This window comes from Aquila chrysaetos, chromosome 9 (assembly GCF_900496995.4).
Source record: "Aquila chrysaetos chrysaetos chromosome 9, bAquChr1.4, whole genome shotgun sequence".
In the NCBI taxonomy this organism is placed as follows: domain Eukaryota; kingdom Metazoa; phylum Chordata; class Aves; order Accipitriformes; family Accipitridae; genus Aquila; species Aquila chrysaetos.
The window spans coordinates 20725261-20747723 of NC_044012.1; the positions used below are offsets into that span (position 1 = coordinate 20725261).

A 22463-nucleotide genomic window follows, 5' to 3' on the forward strand; every position below is an offset into this window, starting at 1 on the left:
GCTAGTGAAGATGAGCATAAGGAACACTGAACAAGTAATGACAGCTTTCACTGCTGGGAGCTAGCTTGGGCAAAGAAACTGAGGCTTGCCATCAGATTAAAAAAAAAAAAAAAAAATTGTCTCAGACCAGCTAAGAACGTGGTGGGCTTGGCCGTGTTAGGTTTACAGTTGGACTTGACAGTCTTTTCCAACCTAAATGATTTTATGATTCTAAGAACAAATTAAATTGTTATATTGATATACTAGTAATGGAATAGCAAAAAACATTCCTAGTAAACGCATTAAATTAAAATAAAATGCAACAGCTGAGGAGTTCATACCCTATTATTTATCTCATACCGAAAATGAAATCAAAGACTATCCAATTTTGGTTTTGAAAGACATGATAATGTAAAACAGCATCCAAATCTCTCTTCTCTTGAATATTTCATTAATTCTATACCTGAGATATTTCTGTAAAACAAATCTGCAGCTTTGATTACAAGCATACAATTCATTTTAGTGGAGAGAACAGGTTTTAGCCAGAGATGCCAGACTGCATTTGAACCAGCTCTGCAGGAGCTAGAACAGAAGGGAGGAGACAGGAGTATTGGCTTGTTTTGCAGAAAGCTTCCCTGAGTTGAAATATTTCTTTGGCTGTAAATCTTTTTGTCTCATACGGGGCTTAGCAAAACTTGTCCGAGATGCAGACTATCAGAAAAACAATCAAATTTCTGTGTAAGGTTATACCAATTCAGCACAAGCAGCATTCTATTTTTTTTCTATGATTTTGCTTGGATTCTAACATTCTATGTCATAAGTTGTTCTTTATGTTCCTGTGGTTTCATGCAAAAAGAGTGAAGAAAATACATTAACATGAAGATAATCCCATTGTAAAAATAGACAAAGGGGACAAGAGAAGGTTCAGGGTAATATGGAATCTTAAATAGTTTTAATTAATTTTTCTAAATGAAAAAGATTACATGTTTTAGTGGCACTCTCAGCAAACATTTAAGGGATTGACAGAAATCTTGCTTGGTACAGATTTAATAAGGATGGAAAAGATTTTCATTGTATTTGAGAGATGACGAACCATGATCTGCAGAGAAGCAAAAATGCAGGAGTGCCGCCTTTTCTTTTTAGAATTCAACAGAAATACTGTAGAGGATGGAAATAATCTCCATGGCTCTTTAATTCAGGTTTTTCTCTATTCCATCTTCCTGATAGCTGACTTGCTAACAGGCACATGACTTCACAAGTAGATTTTAGTGAAATAAATAGCAATTGAGTTACAGGGCAGTTATAAATATTAATGTTATGTAACTCCCAGCAAAACCCCACACATTTCTCCCTTAAATCACTTCAAACATTTGTATTTTGCATAAATAAACTGAACAGGCTGAGGGAATAGGCTTAGCAAATCACTGCTGTTTATATTCATTTTGTCAACTAGAAAGCTCTTGTTCAGGTGAAAAAAGTTCCATGAATATTGCTAATTGGTCTGGGTGTGGGAAAGGAGACTGTCCTCCTAACAGCCTTTAAATCTTTTTGAGCACCTGCTTTAAAGCCACTCCAGAAACATACAGCCAAAGAACAGACAACTGGTTGGTGCCAGGTCCTCTGTTTCATCACTGCATGTTCACTGCCTCTGCTCCAGACTCTTGTATCTTCCCTCCTGTTTGTTACCGAACACACACAATTTTATCAACTTGTCCTTACACGTCAGGTTTCCTCACTGCTTATCAGCCTTCCTCTCCCTTCTGGGCTCTCCTCAGTCCATGCTTAGAGCTGAATACTGTTTTCCAGCTAAAACGTTGCCAGCATGGAATGGAAAACAGTGGTTAGTTCAGCACCTTGCACACACACAAGTGAACATGGCAGGCACTCACCTCACAGTGTTTTCCTTCTAGTTTCCTGTTCTTTTGTGACAGGATGCTGTTGCAGCACATGTAAGTGGCATAAAGACAGTTCTGTTGGGAACATATTGTGCAGCTCTTCCAAGGTGAAAAGTCTCATACATCTGGGTATTTTTTTTTATTTTCCAGGTGTATTCCTTAGTCACTTCTCTCTTCTTCCCCAGGTAACATTCTAATGAGCTGTAAAAAGCTTTGAGCCCTTTTTGGTGAAAGGAAAACAAATATAATGTAGGTGGTCATTCTGTTAACTAATATGAACAATTTTCCTTGAAATCTAAAGAAAAGACTAGCTGTACAGAACTTTCTGGAGTACAGCCAGGTTACTTCTGATAGGGTGAAATTCAGCTGTGCTTTCTGCTCATACGGAGATTGTTGTTGCTATGTGGAAAGTTCAAGACCAACAGTTGGAAATAGGTGTTGAAATACTTTGGAATGTTATCACATTTCAAGGGTTGAAGAAGTGTTTATTCTAAATCACTCCCTTTTAATTCAGCCTGGTTGAAGGAGTCCACAGTTTCTTCAACTGATGCATCTCTTACTTCTGTGGAAGAGGAAAGGTCAACCTTAAAGCCCAGCAGAGATGGCAGTTTAAGGCTATAGATCTCTGCAACTCTTAATTGGGTTGTATTCTTGGCAAAGAGAAATTAAGGCAGAAAATAACAAAATATTGATCACAATTTTCTGTCATATCAGCACAAGAGCTCACAATAGTACATCTGAGCTTCTTGTCTACCATTTTTGTCATGTTGGGATTAAGCAAAATGCAATGCTGCAACTACCAGCAGCCTTTCTTCAACACATCCAGAATTTAAGTGTACAATTAATGTATTCTTGCAGCTACGCTAACTTTAATGTAACACAAATAACTCATTAAATATGTTCTTTTCAGACCTTGTCAGGTAGTTTAATTTATGGTGGACTTATCTTCAAAATCCCAGAGTTTTGTTTAACTGACATACCAGCTGTCAAGTCAACCATGCACTCAGTAAAGGGAATGTAGTACCAGGCAAGGCAAGCAAGGGATTGCTTCCTTTGATAAAGAACGGAATCAAAACTATGCTAAGGCCTTTTGAGCTCCAGCATAATGCTTTGCAAAGGGGGCAGGAAAAGAATGAAAGGGAATATAGTGCAAGACAAGATTTCTTCATGCATAAAAAACCCAGCAGTCTTAGTGACAACATATATTACTGAAGGAGAGCATAGTTAATAGCTGTATAGCACTACAATCAATAAATAGCAGTAAAGAAACCTAAATTCTCTCTGCCTGCCTTGATGATGTTTGGGTCCTTCCATAACATACCAGTCCCACAAGTATTTATATATGCACTTAACTTTCCTTACAAATCTTCACATGAATAGCTCAAGTGACTAAACTTGCATAAGCAAGAAAATGTTTACAGGGTTATATAGAATTCAGAATTGAAATAAGAATCCTTGAGGTTTAGTACGTGTTTTGGTTAGTGCTTTAGTTTTTGTACGTTTTAGACTACCTACCTGGTGTAAAATTCTTCTGTGTACATTAGCAGTCCATTAATACCTCTTTAAAAATTTTGTAGATTAGTATTTCATGAATATGCACTTGTCTTCCTCTGTTGTTCTCTGGAACTGTTTTTAACAGGCACTGGTGACAAATATTGAGTGGTATTTATAGCTTTGTTTTGGTCTCTACTGGAAGGACTAATCTCTTAGACATTTCATTCCAGTACCTCAGATTAATTTTCCACAAATTAACCTCAAACAAATTCTAGTGCAGAGGTTCTTACGTTGCAGGAAGTATCCCAGCTAAGATAAAAGTGTTGTATAGATAGGAAAAAGGGCAAGGGACAGTCACCTTTTTACAAGTCAGCAAAAGATAGCTGCAACCAGCATCAAGAAGAAAAATATCTTACAGTAAAGTAAAAAAAAAATAAAAAAAAATCTGCCTACTCCTCTTACTGTTCCTTTAACAAATCTAAATAGCTTCATAGAATTTGAATATGAATATTTTTAACATCTATTAATTCTACTTTTGTCTTTTCTGATTAACTGCAAGAGAGTTTTACTAATCACTTTGTATGGTCAGTCCTGAAGTGACTTTTTATTATTCCCTTTGCTGTTTTCTAGAGCTGCCCATTTTTTGTATGTCCTTCCTGGGACTCTAGACATCCTTTGCATTCAAGCCTTGTTTCTTCCCATAGATACTGAAGAACAGTTTGAGTCTTCTATCTTTACTCTTGCTCAGTGTCATTTATTCTATATTGTTTTGTGATATCAAGAGAACTGCAGAACACAGACACAAGGACAATAGAAATCTTAGCTAATGAACTAATGGGTACAAGCAGGATACCATAAGCTTTAAGTTTGATACTTCACATCAGTGATCAACACATTACATTAATGTCTTTTTTACATATCCAACACATTATAGGCCTTACAAGAGTATGTATTTTTGGTGAGACAAAATGAAATGGTGCTAGTTTCAGGTCACTGTATTCTAGTTTTGTATCAAAACTTTTTGTATCAACAGCAGTTTCATTTCAATAAACTAGTAGCATCCCTTCAAAAATACCACACTTAGAGATTCCCAACAGCTGCAGCTGTCAAACCACCCCAAAGTTTAAATGTTTATATTATACAAGGGAGAGTTATGAGGAAGTCTATGCATTTGGCTACATCAACTTAAGTATGTTTATAGCAAGGCTTTGGCAGCAGCATAGCTAGTTATGACAATGCTTTTAGCCGAAGTATCAATACAAAAAAATCTCAAACTCATGCATTGATTTCAGTTGAGCAAGGTGGCAAAAATCTGGTTGTGGATAGAGTTAATTATTAAACAACATATTTAAAGAATTCTATTCAGGCTCTTTTGAATATTAAATAACAAATTTGCCTTTGTTTTGTAATTAATTATAAACTGTCTTGGGTTATCTTCTAAAAAATTTTGGTAAGCATGATAGTAATAAATCTAACTCTAAGGTCACATCCTTTACAAATACTTACATTGGAAAGCTAGATATGAGGAGAACAAATATCTGTCTGGAAAAACGGATAACTTGTGCTCCCACTGATTTGATGCCAGTTCTGCAATTAACAGTTAAGACTGGGCTTAGGTCTGGCATCAAATGATATTCTCAAGTAGGCAGCTGTTTCAAGAAAAGAACCAAAACCATAATGACAAAAAAATCAACATAGCCTGCCAGCTGGCCTATCTTTCACAGAAGTATAAAGTGTCCAGCAGAACAAATGAATGGAATAATTTCTGAAAGCTGATAATTAAGTTTCAACAATATTGCTACTTTCTCTCTTAAATGTCTGTAAATATTTCCCACAGGTGAATGATTACCTGTTTTACTCTGATTATGCCTTCTAAACAGGCAAAACACCACGACAGCAGTTCTTTTCCTTGCAAGCAAGACATCCTTTTTCAGCAGAGACTCTTGAAAGTTTCCATTTAAAGAATACATTGAAAACATTTCAGTGAAGTAGATGTTTAGCTCGTTTAATAGGCAAAACTATTGTCAACATATTCTGATAGACATTGATTTTAATTGTAACAATATATTATCTCAAGGTAGTCTCAAAGTTTAATGAATTTATGTAAAAAGAAAAAAGTTTATGGTTCCAGCAGTGTTATAGTATGTGATGTAACATATTTCTTATCTCTTAAACGTGCCTAGAAAACACATCATCACTGTATTTAAAATTGCACCTGCCAAACTACTGAATTCAATAAGCAGTTTGAAACCGCAGAGAGAACAACTACAACATAGGGAAACGGAGTAAAATGGTTTTGCATTTGAAATACTTGTAGATTGTATAACAAGTTGTCATGTTAATCCAGTGCCATGAAGCTTGAAGGAATCCACTGCCTTCAAAAAAACCCAGCATCTTATATAACCTCATTTTCATTATAATTAAAATAATCTTACTACTTTCTTTTACCATTCAGCAGAACCACTGTTTCAAAATGATCAGCTTGGCACCTCTTTTTCCTGGTTTAATTTGACATTTGAACTTCAGACATACTTAGAGAACTACATGGATGCAAGGTATTAATGTTTTTCTGTTTAGTAAATGCTTTAAGCCCCACCTCCCCAAAGTGTTGCTATCAGTGCCCCATTTTCAGAGCATATGACCGTTTGTGAGTGAAAATAAAATAATTTATTGCATAATATAAAATTTCCAAGTCTTACTTAAGGCCCTGTTGAAGAAATGTTTCTTGATTCTCTTAAGCCTTTCACTCTGACAGCTGGCTCAGATATGAGCTCAGTGAAAGGCAGTAACTTTTTTCTCCTCATCCAGTACCCTGTTTGCTATCCTTATTTGGAAGGATTTAATAACAGCCATTCTTCCATAGCATGACCTCCAAAAAGTCATGATCCATATTCCTCCCTTCTAAAAAAAAAAAAAAAAAAAAAAAAAGATCAAGGAAATAAGGTGTCACCTGTCTTGAACTATATTTTGTCTGGCACACGTTGCACTCCTCCCATCTCTGAGGTCCAAATCAGAATTTGTTACACCAGTCTTGGTGATTTCTGCAGGCAGTGGTTGACTTGACCTTTTAATCCAGCTTTTTTTACTAGAGGACTAAAATCATGGGCTGTAGGAAGGCTTGACTTCAGTCAATGGGTTATGAGGAATTAATGTGAATCATTGCCATTCCAAATTACCAGTGCTCTGATGCCTGTAACAAACTGCAAAAAAAAAAAAGTCACAACAGCAGCCTATTTACCTTAGAAGGACAGTCTGGGCAGTGGCTGCCTTGTCCCAGAGGACTAATTTGGTCACTGGAAGTACAGTCACTACAACCTGTGCTGCCCTCTCTCCAAGGCAAAGGCAAGTGTCCAACAATGCCCGAGCACGCCCAGTCACTGTGGGATAAGAGATAATTGTTTCATAATCCATTCGGGACAACATTTGCTGTGAGCGAAGGACATCGAGGATGTGGTTGAGGCGTCCTTCTGTCATGCAGCTCAGTATGGTCTGTCTCTGGCAGGCTAGTATTTGACAGCAGTTTCCTTTGCAGCTAGGATCTTGAGTGAAAAGGAAACAAAATGAGGTACACTAAGTGCTCTTTTCTTCCAGAAGTTGTTAGCAAATGATAGCATTAACACCAGAAATACAAACTCAGTAGAGGAAAGGAGTAGGAAGAGTTAGTTTATTAGTATTCTTTGTTCAAAACTAGTCCAATGTATTTTCATCTTTCATTCGAAACTCTTGAATATCAGATTACAGAAGATAAGTGTTTCTAAAGATTATTAAGTGGTCAGATTGTGTAAGGGGAGGAGATTTTCAGGTCTTGTGCTATTCATCTAGCATCTGTTTCAACCTTTATGCAAAGCAGCTTGGCTTGACATAGATGAGAAAACTCTGTCCTGTAGAAAGTGGAAGCACAGATAATAGGTAGTTCACGGTAGTAGGACTGTTTGCAACATGTAGCGTGAAACTGGGAACTTGAATATACGTCAAAGCTGAACTATTAATGAAAGTAATACGCTTGGCAAAATGGTCAAGAGCTTTGGGCTCTGTGTCTTTTCACAAACTGATTAGAATACTTAGTACTGATATTAGGGTTTTTAGCATACAGTAAATACCATACACCAAGAGAAAATTAATAACCAAAAGCCATTGTTGCTTTGGAGAACATGCCTCTGTCATTCTGATTCCTGATTGTTGCCAGTAGAGTTCTGCAAAGAACTTTTCCTGCCTGAACTAGTCTGTTGATTTATCCAGAAATTACATCATCACTCAGAAGTAAATTGAAGAAGGATGGCCAGCTAGGTGCAAGAACTATCATAGGCCAGCTTGCAAAAAGTTAGCAACAAAAGCTCACAAAGCTTCACCTACAAGCAGAGGCAGGCTTCACAAATCAGAAGCTGGTCTTTTCTGCCTCTGTTCACTAGGAAAAACTGAGACCACGTAAGCAATGAAATGGATGATCCCTCCTTCTCCTAGTCACTTGTTTCTGTAGTCAGTAGCTACTTTTGTAGAGGTATAGAATACACAGCTTAAAATTATAAAAAAGGATTTTCCAGACTTAAATAACTAGTGTATTTCACATTCAATGTGTGCTATAATTTTTGTATTTTTAGTATGGTCTTCTCAGAACTGTTCTCAGCCTGAATATGACCCTGGGAAAGGACAAGCCAATGTTCTCAGTGGCCAATGCCTGAACTTCCGAGAACATAGGAGCACACAAATGGACTCATGAGACATTTGTATCAAGTTTGGAGCAGTTATTACATTAAATACCTGAAAATGTGCACAAAAGTTAGAGAGATCTGTGTCCTCCAAACTTTAAACAATTTAATCACTAAGATCTGGCCAAGGAGAATATTGCCACCTCAAACTGGAAATGGTGTCTTACCTGTCACTGCTCGTTCAAGATGCCTAGGTTGCGGTCTGTGCTTAAGAGCCAGTGGTGGGTCATTATGCTGTCTGCTGTCTTTGCCTGCGGTTGAACCAGATAAAGGAATCATGCAAAAGGAATTTGATTTTCTACTGTCAGAGCCTGGGTGATCTGGAAAAAGTTTAAGATGAGTAAGATCAGACCCTTGAATTGAACAACAGAACATTATACATGTCAGCCACTGCAGAAGACTGGAACTGAAGACTAACTTGAGAGCGCTTACTTATTACTAGCTGTTCTTTGGGCCCTTGTTAATACATCATTATTCCTAGGAAGATTTTGGCATATATTACTACACACATCTGACTTTTTCAAACTGTCTGTAGGAATTTGTTTCTGAAGTTATGGAACATTCTATTCTGTCCATGAGTCTGACGGCTGTTGATCAGAACTAAAATGCTTGGAAATGCAGATGTTGCTATAAGTGAATTGATTTCCTGTGGCTCAACTTTTGTATCCAAAGGCATGAAGAGTACAGAAAAAGCTTTTAAGGAAACATATGTCTTCTTGACACAAATTTAAACACTTTGATATGATAAATCCACATTGGAAAGGTAAAGGAAGTTATTTATATAGGAAATGGTGATTACCAGGAATCATTCACATGTTCCTGGCAGCACAGTCTTTTTAAAACATACCTCTTTTTCTTATGAGAAATTACAAAAAAGCAGTTATTCCTGGTGGCACAAGGCAGTGTGGTTCCCAGGAGGGACTTGTTCTATCAAAAGCAACAGGCAATATTTGATGTGCAAGGGAAAGGCAGCTGTACATTACAGGTCAGGGTTCTAAAAAAAATTTAGCAAAAAAGGCTTTTTGATCTATACACTTTATCAAAAGGTATTGTGGCATCTCTGGTTTTCTACAGCGAACTTGTGCTTCAGATGATACCACTAGAGGGCACAGCTGTACTCTGAGAAGGGACAGTTTTACATGGAAAATAACATTTGTATATGGAAAACCTGGTAATATTTCTCCTTTTCTTAGAATATCTGGAGCTGAGTATGTTTCAAGGTAGAGACCTTTCTTTGTTGTTGCGTTCTGTGGCACAGTATTTGCCAGACCCGTCTCAAGAATATTTTCTCTTCCTGCATTTTTTGCACTGCTATCAAGTAGAATAGTTGACAAGCTTTGCACTACAAAAGGAATTTTCTTGCTGATTAAGTGGTTGTTTTTTTGTGGACAGATGACCTGAAAAAGATCAAAATAGAGAAGAATTATCTTCTTGGAATCTTTTGTTCCAAAACCTTTTCTAAGAAGTTTTCTCTTGGAATAAGGCAGTCATATCACAGGGCAGGGCAGGTATGCAGCTGTTGAGCCTACAGACATACTGAATTCAACTTTAGCTAGTTACCCTGGGTCACCGTGGCAGCACAGATCCGTAGGCTAACTGTCCTAGAGTTTACTGCAGTCCCAGATTGCTTCTGCAGCCTGTGCTGCCAGCAGCCATGGTGTCGCTAGAACTTGAGCTGTTTAAAGCTAGCTCTGATCCAGGCATGTGAGCTTCAGTTCTGTCTCTGTGTCTTTCAGTATTGGCAGGCCTGTCACAAGTGCCAAAATCACTTTGAAAATGGGAGTTAACTGTATTTTGGAGTTATCACAAAGCAGGTGGTGTTGCTCTAAGAAAACTGGTTGAAAATGCTAGAATTCAGCCTAGGATTTTTTCCAGCCATCATTTTGAACACACTACAAGAAAGGTTAGACTTTTGCAATTTCATTAGGACCTCTTCAAGAAGCAGAGGTTCAAAGCAACTCTTAAACAGAGGAGGTTGTTTTTGCAAGAGCAACATCAGAGTCAGCTGCTTGGAAGAAGGTAAAACAGTGTTTTTTGTTGTTTAACTGGATGGAGTTATCCTGGTTACGGACAAAAAGGGTTAGGGATATTTTGCCCCACAGTGTTTGTATTATACATTGTTAGGGCTGGCAGGAAAAACAAGCAGCTTATGAAGTACTCGTGTAAGACTCTCATGCCATCTACTCACCTCTGAATTGCATGTGCCCATCTGCAATGTGTGTATTTCTGAACCTTTGCATGCATTAAGTGCCATCTCCTGGAAAAAGTAGCACAGTAACTCCAGTAAGTATACATACAGTTTGTTCAATTCACAGTTGTCAGGACCAAGAATTTATAATACACTAACAATTTATACTGACAATATATATTATACTTTAAGGTACACTGATACATAGTAAGAGTGAATTCCACAGAGCAATTTTGCATTTTAACAAATGTAAGCGGGCATAGAATCTGACACAACTTACCCTGTTTACTGTTTCTGCTGTTTCAAATTTATTTTAAAACCCAGGTTTGAATCATGCAGGGAAAGGTGAAAATAGCCCTATATTGTGTGTGTGTGTGTGTGTGTGTGTGTGTGTGTGTGTGAGAGAGAGAGAGAGAGAGAGAGAGAGAGAGAGAGAGAGAGAGAGAGAGAGAGAGAGAGAGAGAGAGAGAGAGATTGGACTAGCTATAACATGTTTTCCTTTAAGTATCCAAGCAGCAGGGCTGTCCTGTGTTTAGTATGCCAAACTGTCTGCAATAAGGATGTGTCAATACTTGTAACTTTTTTTTTTCCATTTTGTACATCTACAGCAGATTTGTTAAACTATTTTTCAGTTTATATGCTTCAACACTTATGAATGAATCCATTTTCAAGAATATCCAGTAGCATTTTCACAGTCATTTTGGACATATTATCGGTTCAGTTGTTTGAACAATAAATACTGCTTTTTGCTAATTTAGCAAATAGAAAAAGAAACCTTTTTCAAGGGACATTGAAGCATTAGATTATGGAATACTTGGCAGTACAATCCTAAATAAACTTCAATAGTAGTAAAAAGGACTTGGACTATAACTATGCCACCTATTAAAACATTGATCAAGTCTGTTCTATAATCCCAGGATGTGATTGCAACATGTAGAAATAATTCAGCATGCATTAACATGAACAACTAGCATAAGCACAGCAATGAAACTGAAAACACAGCATGGGTTGTGTAAATCCAGATAGAGTCACAATACTTGTTCAAGGACTGAAGGATGTGTCACTAGTTTCCCCACTGTGACTAAGTTACTAGAAAGGATATAGCTATATTTGTGGCAGTCAGATTTGTGCCGGATTTCCCATGGCAATGTAGACGTATATGGAGTTAGCTGTATCCCTCCATTGTTGGCCATTCCCCATCCATTCCTGTGGTATCAGAGAACCCTCTTAGACCCTAGGACAAGCAGTGTCTTCTGCCTGAAGCACGTCAATTTAGAAGCAGTGAAGCGTACAGAAAAGTGCTGATGCTAGTATTGCTACAACAGGTACAAACGCTGTCCAGGTTTTGGACTAAATTTCTTCCAACCAGTACGTACCACAAAAATTGTCCTTGGTTCTAGCCCTAATCTGATCTACTTGAGGCTGATATTTGTTCTTGCTCACATGGGTTTACCAGTCTGGCTACAGCTGATGACTGGAAAGAAGCTGCTGTATTTTTATAATTGCAGGTAGCAATTGACATAGTGTCTAGAGAACCTCCCAATATTTATTTTCAGCAATTCCTGAATGAACCTGAAGTGCTAAAGGGTACTGTCCAGCTCTCTGGCATGTCCCATAAAACAACGAAGACAAAGCCTTTCCTGGTTTTGGACCACAAAGATTGCTATTGAAAGAATCAATAATGTCCTTGTAGGAGAACAAAACTTAAATTTTGCACTAACCTTTGCATCCATCAGATTGTAGATTGCAGTGGAAATTGCCTCCTTATTTATACTTGTCAAAATTCCATTTAGAAGGTCTACACATTCTGTAGGGGTAATAAAGCATTTAAAATACCACATTATGTATGAAAGTGTGTATATATTTAAGCATCAGCATATTGCTACTAACTTTATTACTATGGTGAGTTGCTGGATGAACTAGATGAAATTGGTTAATACAACTTTGACCTCATACCTCCTCTTGGTTTCCTTTTTGAACTGATTTTAAAGAATGGTTACAGTCATATTAAAATCACATTTTCTTAAATGTTCATACAGATGTGGTGAATTTACTTGCAAAAGTTTTACACATGACTGTATAAATCTATCACAATAAACCTAGATGCAAACAGTTTCCTTAGCACTTCAGCTTTGAAAATTTGCTCAGAAGTCCTCAAATATTACAGTTTTAACATTTCTTGGCTATCTTTTTAGAAACTGATGGTAAACATAACAATTCCACTAAAGTAAACAATGATAGCACACTTCAAAGGGAACTGGTTATGCATTGGAATCAAGAATGCTGAAGACAGGTTGATCATTGTTAAACTACTATATATAGCTGATAATATCCCTTCCTTTATTTTTACTCATTTTTACTTTGCACTAAACACAATTGTGGAGATAAGTAAGCCATTTCTGGTAGGAATCTTCAGTTAGAAAAAATACCTACAGTACTCTGATGATCTAAAGACTACTTCCACTTCATTTGTTCTGTCATTGATTTAGAGTGCTAGAGCAATGTTCCCAGCAAGAGTATCTCCATTACAAATCTTGCAAAGAAAGCAAATCCTGAATGTTACCTGGAGTACATGGTCTATAATCTGGTTCCTGATGCCAGCACAGAGCGATAAGGTGCAACAGTCTATTCCTCTCAGGCAAATTGCTTGGTATAAACTTTTCTGAAATGCCAGGCCGCAAACTGCTGCAGATTCCTGTCAAAACTTCCAGCAGGGTTGTTTGACCTGCAATATAGAAGAAAATATCACTGCAAAAAACATTAAAGACCTCAGAACTCTCTTAAAATGATATTCAGCATAAGTTGCTTTGTGTATTTTAAAACAAAGATTGCTTTTTTAAAAGTAAAAATATATTAACACTCTTGTAAATAGATATGCTAACCTTTAACGATAACTACAGCTACTTATTGCAACAGGACATTTCAGGATAAAGAACTCTGTCCAAATAATGTCACAAATGGATATGCAAATATTCATTGTAAACTACATGCACAGATACCTCAGGAATACATGTACTTATTAGGGGCATATTCTAAGCACACAGTTTTATATAAAGCCTTTATAGAAAGCCTGCATTATAAGAATATAACTCCTATTGTTCCCTGCCCCCCCCTTTGGGCAGCCACAAGATGGCAGCCATAAGCTGTATGAACGTTAAGATACTACTCTATGCAGTATTTCTAAAAGGTCCTCAGCCTGTAAAATACAGGAGTCCTTCAATCAGTTTTACCATGCAGAATGGAGCCTATAGCAAAGAAACCTTTCGTTGATCTCTCTGTGAAACAGGGATCATTCCTAGACTGTGACAATTATTATGCAATTTTTTGCAAACTCAGTTCTTTAAAACTGGTCACACTTTCATCTAAGAAAGTAAGATTCCCTGCTTGCTTAAGAGGCTTCAGCATGAACTGGCATTTCTTGATCAGGATTTGAAACTCAAGGCAACTTTAAAAATGAGCATTCTGCTCATCTAGTTAGCTGCTTGTCACTAAAATATTCCCTGATTTTAAAGTGACAACTGTCAAATATAAAGTGGTATTCTTTCTCACTAAAGATAAGTGGAAAACCCAACTCAGTAACAGAGTGCTTCAGCAAACTGAGAGAGATGATACAAGTGGGGTAAGAAGCTATGTCTTTCCCCTTCAGAAAGATCAGCTTCTTTGGAAACACTGAGGTTTTTTTGAGGGATTCTAATTTTTACATCCCATGTGATTTGTGCTGTAACAGTGATAGAAGGCAGAGGGACATCTGAAAAGACAGAGCTGTTTGTATCGTAATTTCCCTGCAATAAGGGAATTTGTGGGAGAGATTAGGGCAACACAAAGTCTGACATGAACAACAGAGATAAATACCTTCAAAAGGTTTCTGTCTGCTTAGGCTTTCCCAACACAGCATTCCAAAACTGAAAAAAACCAGAAGAGCGAAAGACCATTCATTAGTTTGCAATCTGTATCTATGTTCTCATTTCCAAGAGAAATTTCACAGGTTTAAGAGAAGGGAGTTTTTCAAGACAAAATCTGTCCAAGTCTTTCCTAATTTGACAAGATCCTTTTTCTGCATTATGAAGTTTCAGTTTTCAGCTGTAACTGTTCTTATAATAAATCAGTTAGAATTAAATTTTTAAATTTTTTTTAAAACATAGGATCAATTAGAATTACATTTCAGATTACCGCCTTATCTCCATTTGCTCCTGTGAATTTCAAAATCTTCTGTTCTGCTTTCTCTATCATTTTTGTTTTGTTTTCAAGTAATTTAAATAGCAACTGAAAGAGCTGGACTTTCAGCAGGTACTGACAAGCACATCAGTTAACCTACCAAAAACTTGATTCTGACCCACTGTGTGTCTGTTTTCTTTGGCAAATTTTGATGGGGCTCCAAATACCTTTTTCCTTTTCTAACATCTTAGGAAGTATTCCACTGATACCATAGATCTACATATGTAGCCCACAACTCAGATGGTATAAAATACAGTTGTTTGATAAAAATCTCAATCTGCAAAATCAGAGGCAGAAGCAAGGAGGATGCTGGAAGAGAGAAAGCAGGCTATGGATGAGTCAGAAGCAAAGCAATCAAAAGGGGAAGAAGCAGTTCTAGGATAAACGTATCTGCTTACTCATATATCTTGCTGTAGTGCTGAATTACAATGTTTAAAAACATCCCCTCTTCTGTCTTATTTCCACATAAAACCTGAAGGTGCTTTTACTTAAATATCCTTAATGAAAGTTTTAATGTAATGTGGGCATACACGTAACTTACATGTACTTAATATTTCACATATGACACATACTTTTGTTTTCTCTGTTGCACCACTGTCTCAGCATACACCTATCTCATGCACTGAGTCACATCTGAGCATCTAAAATTATACAAGAATGACACATTGGAAAATGAATTATGCTACCTGAAAATAAGCTTCCACTCTTCCTGCGCAAAAATCTTGTGTTTATGAACAACATCAGATTAGTCACATCATTTATAGGTCTCCTCAAGTGTATGCATTGTTTGACTCATCTTAGAGCCTACCTCTGTGACAAAAAAGCAGGAGTTTGAATTTGTTGCTTCTATAAAAGCTCTGAAAGCAGAAGAGTGGTCGTGCTTAAAAGTTATTTATAATGTTAGTCCACAGGCTCTGTATGCCAGTTGTAAAGACCTATGTCTGTACAGACAAAAGTTGCAATTTGAGCATGTAATATATACAAAAGGAACACATGGCAGTAGGTAATCTTCCTCCTTTGGATAAATGACTTTGTTAAAAAGTATGAATGCTTGAGTGGCTCAATAGGTTATTCCAGCAGAGATTCCATAGGACCTTAATGGGACACTATTGAGAGAAAGGTCTTATTTTTACTTGGGCCTCATTTAGGCATGAAATGTTCTTCCTGAAACTAAAGCCAACAACAGTTCACACTTAGAAACTATGTGAAGTAGTTATTAGGTTTCTAAATGTATATGAAAGTTTTGACAGCTACATTACCCTTTTAAAACATTTGGGTCCATTATATAAATATTCATATGATGAACTTTGAGAACAGTTCTTAACCTTGGTATATTATTCACCAAATATAGGGAATTTCAAATTTAATTCACTGCCATAATTGGCCTCAGGGAATACTATCCTACTGCGTTATGTAGATCTGGCATTTTTACTGTAGTGTCTTTGAAAATTAGTATTTCAGCAGCATTGTAGGATGTAACAAGGACTAGGTATGACCTGCCCTTAGAAATTCCATTCACCTGTAAATATCACCTTCCTGGGAAGGAAGGCCTCCTTCAAGTATTTCAGGAGGGAGATACACTAAATCCTGGCAGTTTCTCCGATTGCAGTTCTGCAGGTCTGACCTCAGTTGCTGACTCCTCCAGTTGATTAGACCGTAATCCGATATCTACAGAGATGGGACAGAAAATAAATTTTAGTAACAATACCTCAAGTCTTGGTATTAAATGTTGACTATTAGGATAAATATATGCAACAATAGGACAATCACTGTATTTTACATTAATAGGCTAAAAGTAGAAGCTCCTACCTTGGCTCTGTACTGTGTATCTAAAAGCACATTGGAAGGTTTCAGGCTGCAGTGGCAGAACACAGGTTTGAGGCTGTGAAGGTGATGCAGCCCTTCAGCCACATCCGACAGGATCCTTATGAGTAAGGGAAATGGAAGTTCTGGGTACAGCTGACGCTAAGTAACACAAAATACAGGTGTTGGTAGTGTGAAATTGTTACAATTCACATTTTAATTTGACAATGAACAGAAGTACAATACAGAAGCTAAAGAACAGGTTGACTGTGACTACTGTCCATAATTTACATGCTGATTGTTCTCTGTTGGCTGACCTTGTAATGTCACATACTCTTTTATGTACCTCATGGATGAGCGATTGGAGGGATCCATTGTTCATCCATTCAGTCACTATACCCACAAGTCCATGGTACTGGTAAATCCCAAGAGAAGGCAGGAGACGTTCAGACTCATAGCGTCTGACACTTGCTATATCCTGAAGTAGCAACTTCCACTCCCTGTTAAAAAACAAAAAAGCATTAGAGGCAGGTTAGACTGAAGGGAATTTCAGCTGGAGATGAGATAGTGTAGGATATGGAAATGAGAGATAATCATATGATTGAACACAAACTAATATAATTCTACCAATAAAACCAGTATTATATCATCTTTCCAAACAATTTAAGAAAATGAAGCAATCCCTTGTGTAGTGTATTTTTCTAATATAATATGAAAGACCTCTGGATGCTATAATATGAATGTAAGAGCACAGTTTAAAGCAAGATTGAAGTGCAAAGGCAGGAGAAAGCTGAGTTATATGAAATGCTAGAGTAAGAAAAATCAATTTCTTTTCCCCTTAGTGTCCCCAAGAACTTGTATTGTATCCTTCTGCTATTAGCGAGATCCACATTTACAGGGAAATTATTATCTTCCATGCTTATCTAATGGGACCATATTATAGAAATGAGATATGATACAGCATGTCATAGTATTATATAAAAGTAGAGGCCAAATTCAGATTTGATATAAACAGTACAACTCTAGTGACTTTGCCAAATTTAATTCAAACTCAACTGTGGTTGGACTGTAGACCTGAATTCAAACAGTTTATTTACAGCAAAGCTTTGATCGTCATCAGAAGAATACAGTTTTGTTATCTAAACTTCAAACAGTTATTTCTTCATGCACAGGAAACACTGAACTATCAATTCAATTGTGCTTTTTCATGGAAGTAACTGAACTTCTGCTACAGGTTCAATTTTTGTTAATTGCATGTTTTATTTTAAAGATCTAATTATCTCTACTCTATGGTACTTGTGAGCTGAAAATTCATTAAAATTAATTCAAGATTCAGTTGATTTCAACAGACCTGGAACTCATTCTCATTATTCTAACCGGCTCTTACATTGAGACTTCAGTTTCAGTTTCTCATATTTACTGTGTTGATTCACAAGCCTGTAAACTAATTACTGGAAGTAATTCACAGCCCCACCTGTTTTAACACTTATTTCCACAAATCTAAATATTTATCATCAGCACACAATTAAACATTTTGCAGCTGGAGTAAAACACAGTTTATTCTCCCAGCTTTCCTAAACACTGTGTAGTGTAAACAAGAGATCAGAATGGTAGAAAGAGAGAGACGAACAAAACAGTGGCTTTAGTTTTAGGGAAAAAAGTTTAAGTGAAAAGATGTCAAATCAGGGTAGCATGTTAAATTCAAAGCAAAGTAAAATGTTGATTTCTGTAACTTTAACTGTTTTGTTTTGGGGTTGGTTTGTTTGATTTAAAGAAAGTGTGGATAGGGGATGCAGGAAACTTTCTTCTTTAAACAAGCTACCAAACAAACAACATTTGTTCAGATTACAGAATTGCTGGACTTCTATTGTCCAAAAAACAAGCAATCCTCCTCCCCAACCACAAAAAAACCCCACCAAACCTTAAAATTCTTAACTGTTCCCAAATTCTGGCAGCATGTGGTTTTTGAAGTATCACCGAAAATTTAAACTGTCCATTTAAAAATACTTGTATGAAATACTGGTTTTTCCTCCCCTGCCTTTATAATGGAACAAATTAAACACTATGTATTCAAGTAGGACCCTTTTGTATTTTACTTTAACAAAAGCCATCTGAATGGCAGCTTTTTCAGTTAACAAGACTAACTAGTCCGTGGATGCACATCAGGCACTCCTTTTCTGATAAACAGTCAGGTCAGTGCATTCCCTAAAATACTTTGGTCTTGCTTCATCAAAAGTAGCTTGTGGTTATTCTTGGAAACTTTCTGTGGTTTTGTTGCACACCGGAATTTTGTGGTCAGTAGGCTGACACCTGTCAGTTACTGCTCATTTGTTTTTATAATTAGGACATGTACACCTCTCACTGCCCTGTAACCATGACCATTATCCCTCCCTCCTCCCGTTTCTCTACTCTCTCACCTGTACGTGCTGGTTTATGTTAAGTTCAACTGAGATCTCTTCAGGGACCTCCAGAAAGATGTAATACCATAGCATGCTGAGTATTACTGATCAGGGGTTTGTAGACATTATTATAGTAGAGATAATTAATGACTTCAGGATTAAGCTCTACTTTTATAAAAATTTGTAAAAAACCATAGAGCTTGTTTCTCAGTAGAACTTCCTCCTGGTTGCCTCTTGGCTAATCAGGATTTCTAGGAATGGAGATGTCTTTAGGAATCAGATGGTCCTGGGCATGCCATTATTCATTCTGGTGCCATCACTGCAGGTCTGTGCTGCCCACCTGCTCGGTTAGTTGGCCAAATGAGACACATACCTCCCTGTAGTGTCCTGGCTGGTCAGCAGCTTCACAGAGATGTGAGTGTTCCAAGAAATATGAAAGGCTTTGAGTGCAAAGCCTGAGCCTGTCCTGGTCAAGGTAAAGCTATCCACATCTTCCTGGGCTACTACAGGTAATGATTTGGCCATTTCTTGATGGCTGGCTTGGGGAAAAAATGGCAGAAAAGAAAAAAAGTTTTAAGAACTAGTTTATGTCACTACTATCAAAGCACAGTGAAGCTGCACCACCCCTTACTTCCCAAGTAACTATTACCCTAATCCAACAGGCTTCCTTTTACCACTGTGTCAGACTTTCCTTATAAAAACAGGAAAAACACATTAATTGCAAAGGAGTGTCTGGACCATAACTTGCCATCTGAGACTGCAAGGTGCTAATTAATTGCTCATTATTATTTCCGTCTGATGACTTTGAAATGTTGGGCCAGTATTTATAATATAGAACGTGATTTTAAAGTGATGCTGAACTATGTAGACAACAAACTAGTATCTTACAGTTACATGCTAGACAAACATATAGTTTTGCCACTTCTCAAAAAAGGCAATTATTCAGTAACTCATGTCAGTGTGTTCTGCATCATTCTTGCATGTATTCTTTAATACAGCATCACATGTAAATGCAAAAGCAAGGCAAAAGGCAAATTTCCTGCTGCTGTAAGCTGGCAGAACTCTGCTAAATGGACTTGTGTCTTCATAGCAGCCTCTAGTTTGGCCAATACTCTCAATACATTACCTCTCTACAGCCATCTGAATGTCTCAGACACATTGCATGGCAATGCATGTGGATTAGAGATAACCTCTGCAAATCATCACTGTGTTACTATGCAAGTAACATTTTTATTTACATCTGTGAAGCTACATTAGACTAGAGATAACCACAAAGTCAGTAGTGAAAGAGGAAAACAAGCAAGCCAAGAAAACAGATGGGATAAAACCATTGGTAAGGATTACTGCAAGATCAGTGGTCAGTGAGTCAGAAGAACTCAAACTGGAATACTCCCTTCAGGGGCCAGTAGACCAGGGTTAGAAAAGGAAACACAGGAGGGAACTGAAGCAACAGGGCCAAAAATTTGAAGTAACCAGTAAGGACTGTTGAGCATGAATTGTGTTCTTCTAGAAGATGATGTGTTCTACAAAGAGGTCCTGGGATACAGAAGGCCTGAAAGTCTTCTGACTTTGAGCACATCACTTGTACTCCATGAGTAAAATAGAAAAAAAAAAAAAAAAAAAAAAAAAAAGACAAACCCCTGACAATAAATTAGTCTATGCTCATGGCTGAACTGCTTCTAGTTCATGACCAACTTATTTCGGTTAATCTCGGTAGCTCAGCTGGGCCACGCAGCCATGTTCACAATCAGAGGGGTACTAAGCTCAGTTTTGCATCTAACAACAATCAAAATGCAAACAAAAATTCAGCAGCTGATTTATGAGTGCAGCTTTAACTGCACTTGATTCTGATGGGAAAGCACAGTTGAACTTTTTGCTTTTTGTTAGATTATTGTAGTTTGAAAGCAATAGCTGCCTTAAGTGCTTGACTTAGTTTCCTTAAAGAATAAATCCAGTATGGTATGAGGCTGATGGACTGGTTAAGAGTTTCATAAAATTTGAAAAGATTCCTCTGAATGAAGATAAGTTTCCAAATGAGCCATTTATCCTTTAAAGTTGCAAAGACAGACCACACAGATCTACCAATCTTAAATATAAAGGAGATAATCAAAAGGCTGTCAGGAACAAAATTATGTCTCATTTTTGTTATGTACCACGATAAATAATCATTTAAATAGCCAACAGAATTTACTCAACTCCAAACATAGTACAAGGAAGATCAAACAACGAACATAGGATCTAAACCATTCCTGCAAGTATCTATTTTTATTTAAAATCAAATCAAGTAAAGCTATAACAGTTTTTTAAACTCTTGCTAACTGGCTACTTAGATAAAAATAAAAGCTAGCCATCAGCTCCTATTTTGGATTTGCAAAACCTAATTTAACTAGAGATTTTTAACTAGAGACTTTCTAAAAACAAAAGAAAAACCACGTCGGTCTTTCAGTTACAAACCATGACATGTGAAGCACCATTGTCCCTGTGTCTGAGTTTGTACATCTGTTCCCACACCTCAGAGAGGCTTGCTGATAATCTCCAAAAGAGTTTAACCCTAAAATGAGAAATCTTTTATTTATCTAGGGTGCTACCCAGATTCCTGAAACAGCTGGAAAGACTAATCATGGAATATGGGACTATCATGGAATTACAGATAACAAAGTATCTCTCTACCCCCTAGATTGCAAGTTTGGTACCAAAGCAATTTTTTCAATAGTTCTGCTCTTGTGAATGCTTTTTCTTCTAGACCCCTTTAAAAAGTCAGTATCAGACCACAAACCCAATATTTCTTAGGTGACCTTTGCAATGAAGGGTTTCATATTATTTTTCACTAAGACACTGAAAGCCTTAGATAACTTTGTCATGTTCACCTAGTAGGGCAGGCAGGGACAGGAGGGAGACTACCATAAAACAATTTATTTCAAGTTCCTAATTTTACAGGGAATTTTTGAAAAGTAACTAATAGTGAAGATGTTTTCCTCAGAATGAGAAAAACGCTACATTATGTCAGTATTCAGATGTCTCAGTAAAAGAAATTGGAAACAAAAATCAGCTTACCTCTGGAAATACAGGCATAAACCCCATGGAACAGCAGAGCGAAACTGCTACAGATACCAAGTGCAAGTCAGCTTTGAACTGCATTCAAACACTGTGTGAGTCAGCTGTTGTTGATCTCTCCTTTTATTGGCTGCCTGCAAACATCTAAAATTTCCTGGTCAGATATACAAGCTGTAACTCTTTAGTGACTGCAGATGGGTTTTCACAGGCTGATTTCTTAACTGCCTGTAATTAATGAGAGGAATTACAGAAAAAGAGGTTGGATAGCTACTTTTTGCCACAATGAGGAATTCCAAGAAGGAAAGCTATGCAAGAGTGAAAAACACCATATTGGATACAGCCCAGATACAGAAGCATGTAGAGCTGCTTGCAGATAGTGCAGCTGATGCTTATCTCTGCAGTAGATCAAGCCAACAACACAAGTACAAAATACCTTTAAACTTTTAAAGTCAAGTTGATCTTAAAACAGGATGAAAATTGCTGGTTTTTTCTGGTTACAGGGCGCGTAAGCATAGGGGTCACATTAGGTTGCAAAGAAGAAGTAAGGATCAATTTGCTGTCAAGTAGCCCTGCTGAAAAGGATGTAGGGGTTATGATGGGAGTTAAGTTGATCATGAGCCAACAGTGTGCTTTCATCACAAGTGGGGAAAATTGCATACTGGGCTACATTGACATGCAGTCAGCAAAGTGAGAGAAGTCATTATGCCTCTACTCAGAAATGGTGAGGCTG

At 37.2% G+C, this 22463-nt stretch overlaps 1 protein-coding gene across 1 annotated transcript; it reads right to left on the reverse strand.

The window, feature by feature from the left end:
- Positions 1–909: 909 nt before the first annotated feature.
- On the reverse strand, positions 910–21840 carry LOC115346445 (receptor-interacting serine/threonine-protein kinase 2-like). The gene is given in 14 exon segments (XM_041126162.1): positions 910–2436; positions 6607–6653; positions 6656–6907; positions 8242–8394; positions 9303–9471; positions 10263–10331; positions 11984–12069; positions 12826–12987; positions 14115–14164; positions 15997–16145; positions 16287–16442; positions 16627–16780; positions 19053–19218; positions 21734–21840. Coding segments are annotated over 13 exon segments (1605 nt in total). The 5' UTR covers positions 19205–19218; positions 21734–21840; the 3' UTR covers positions 910–2430.
- Between the last annotated feature and the right edge of the window lie 623 nt (positions 21841–22463).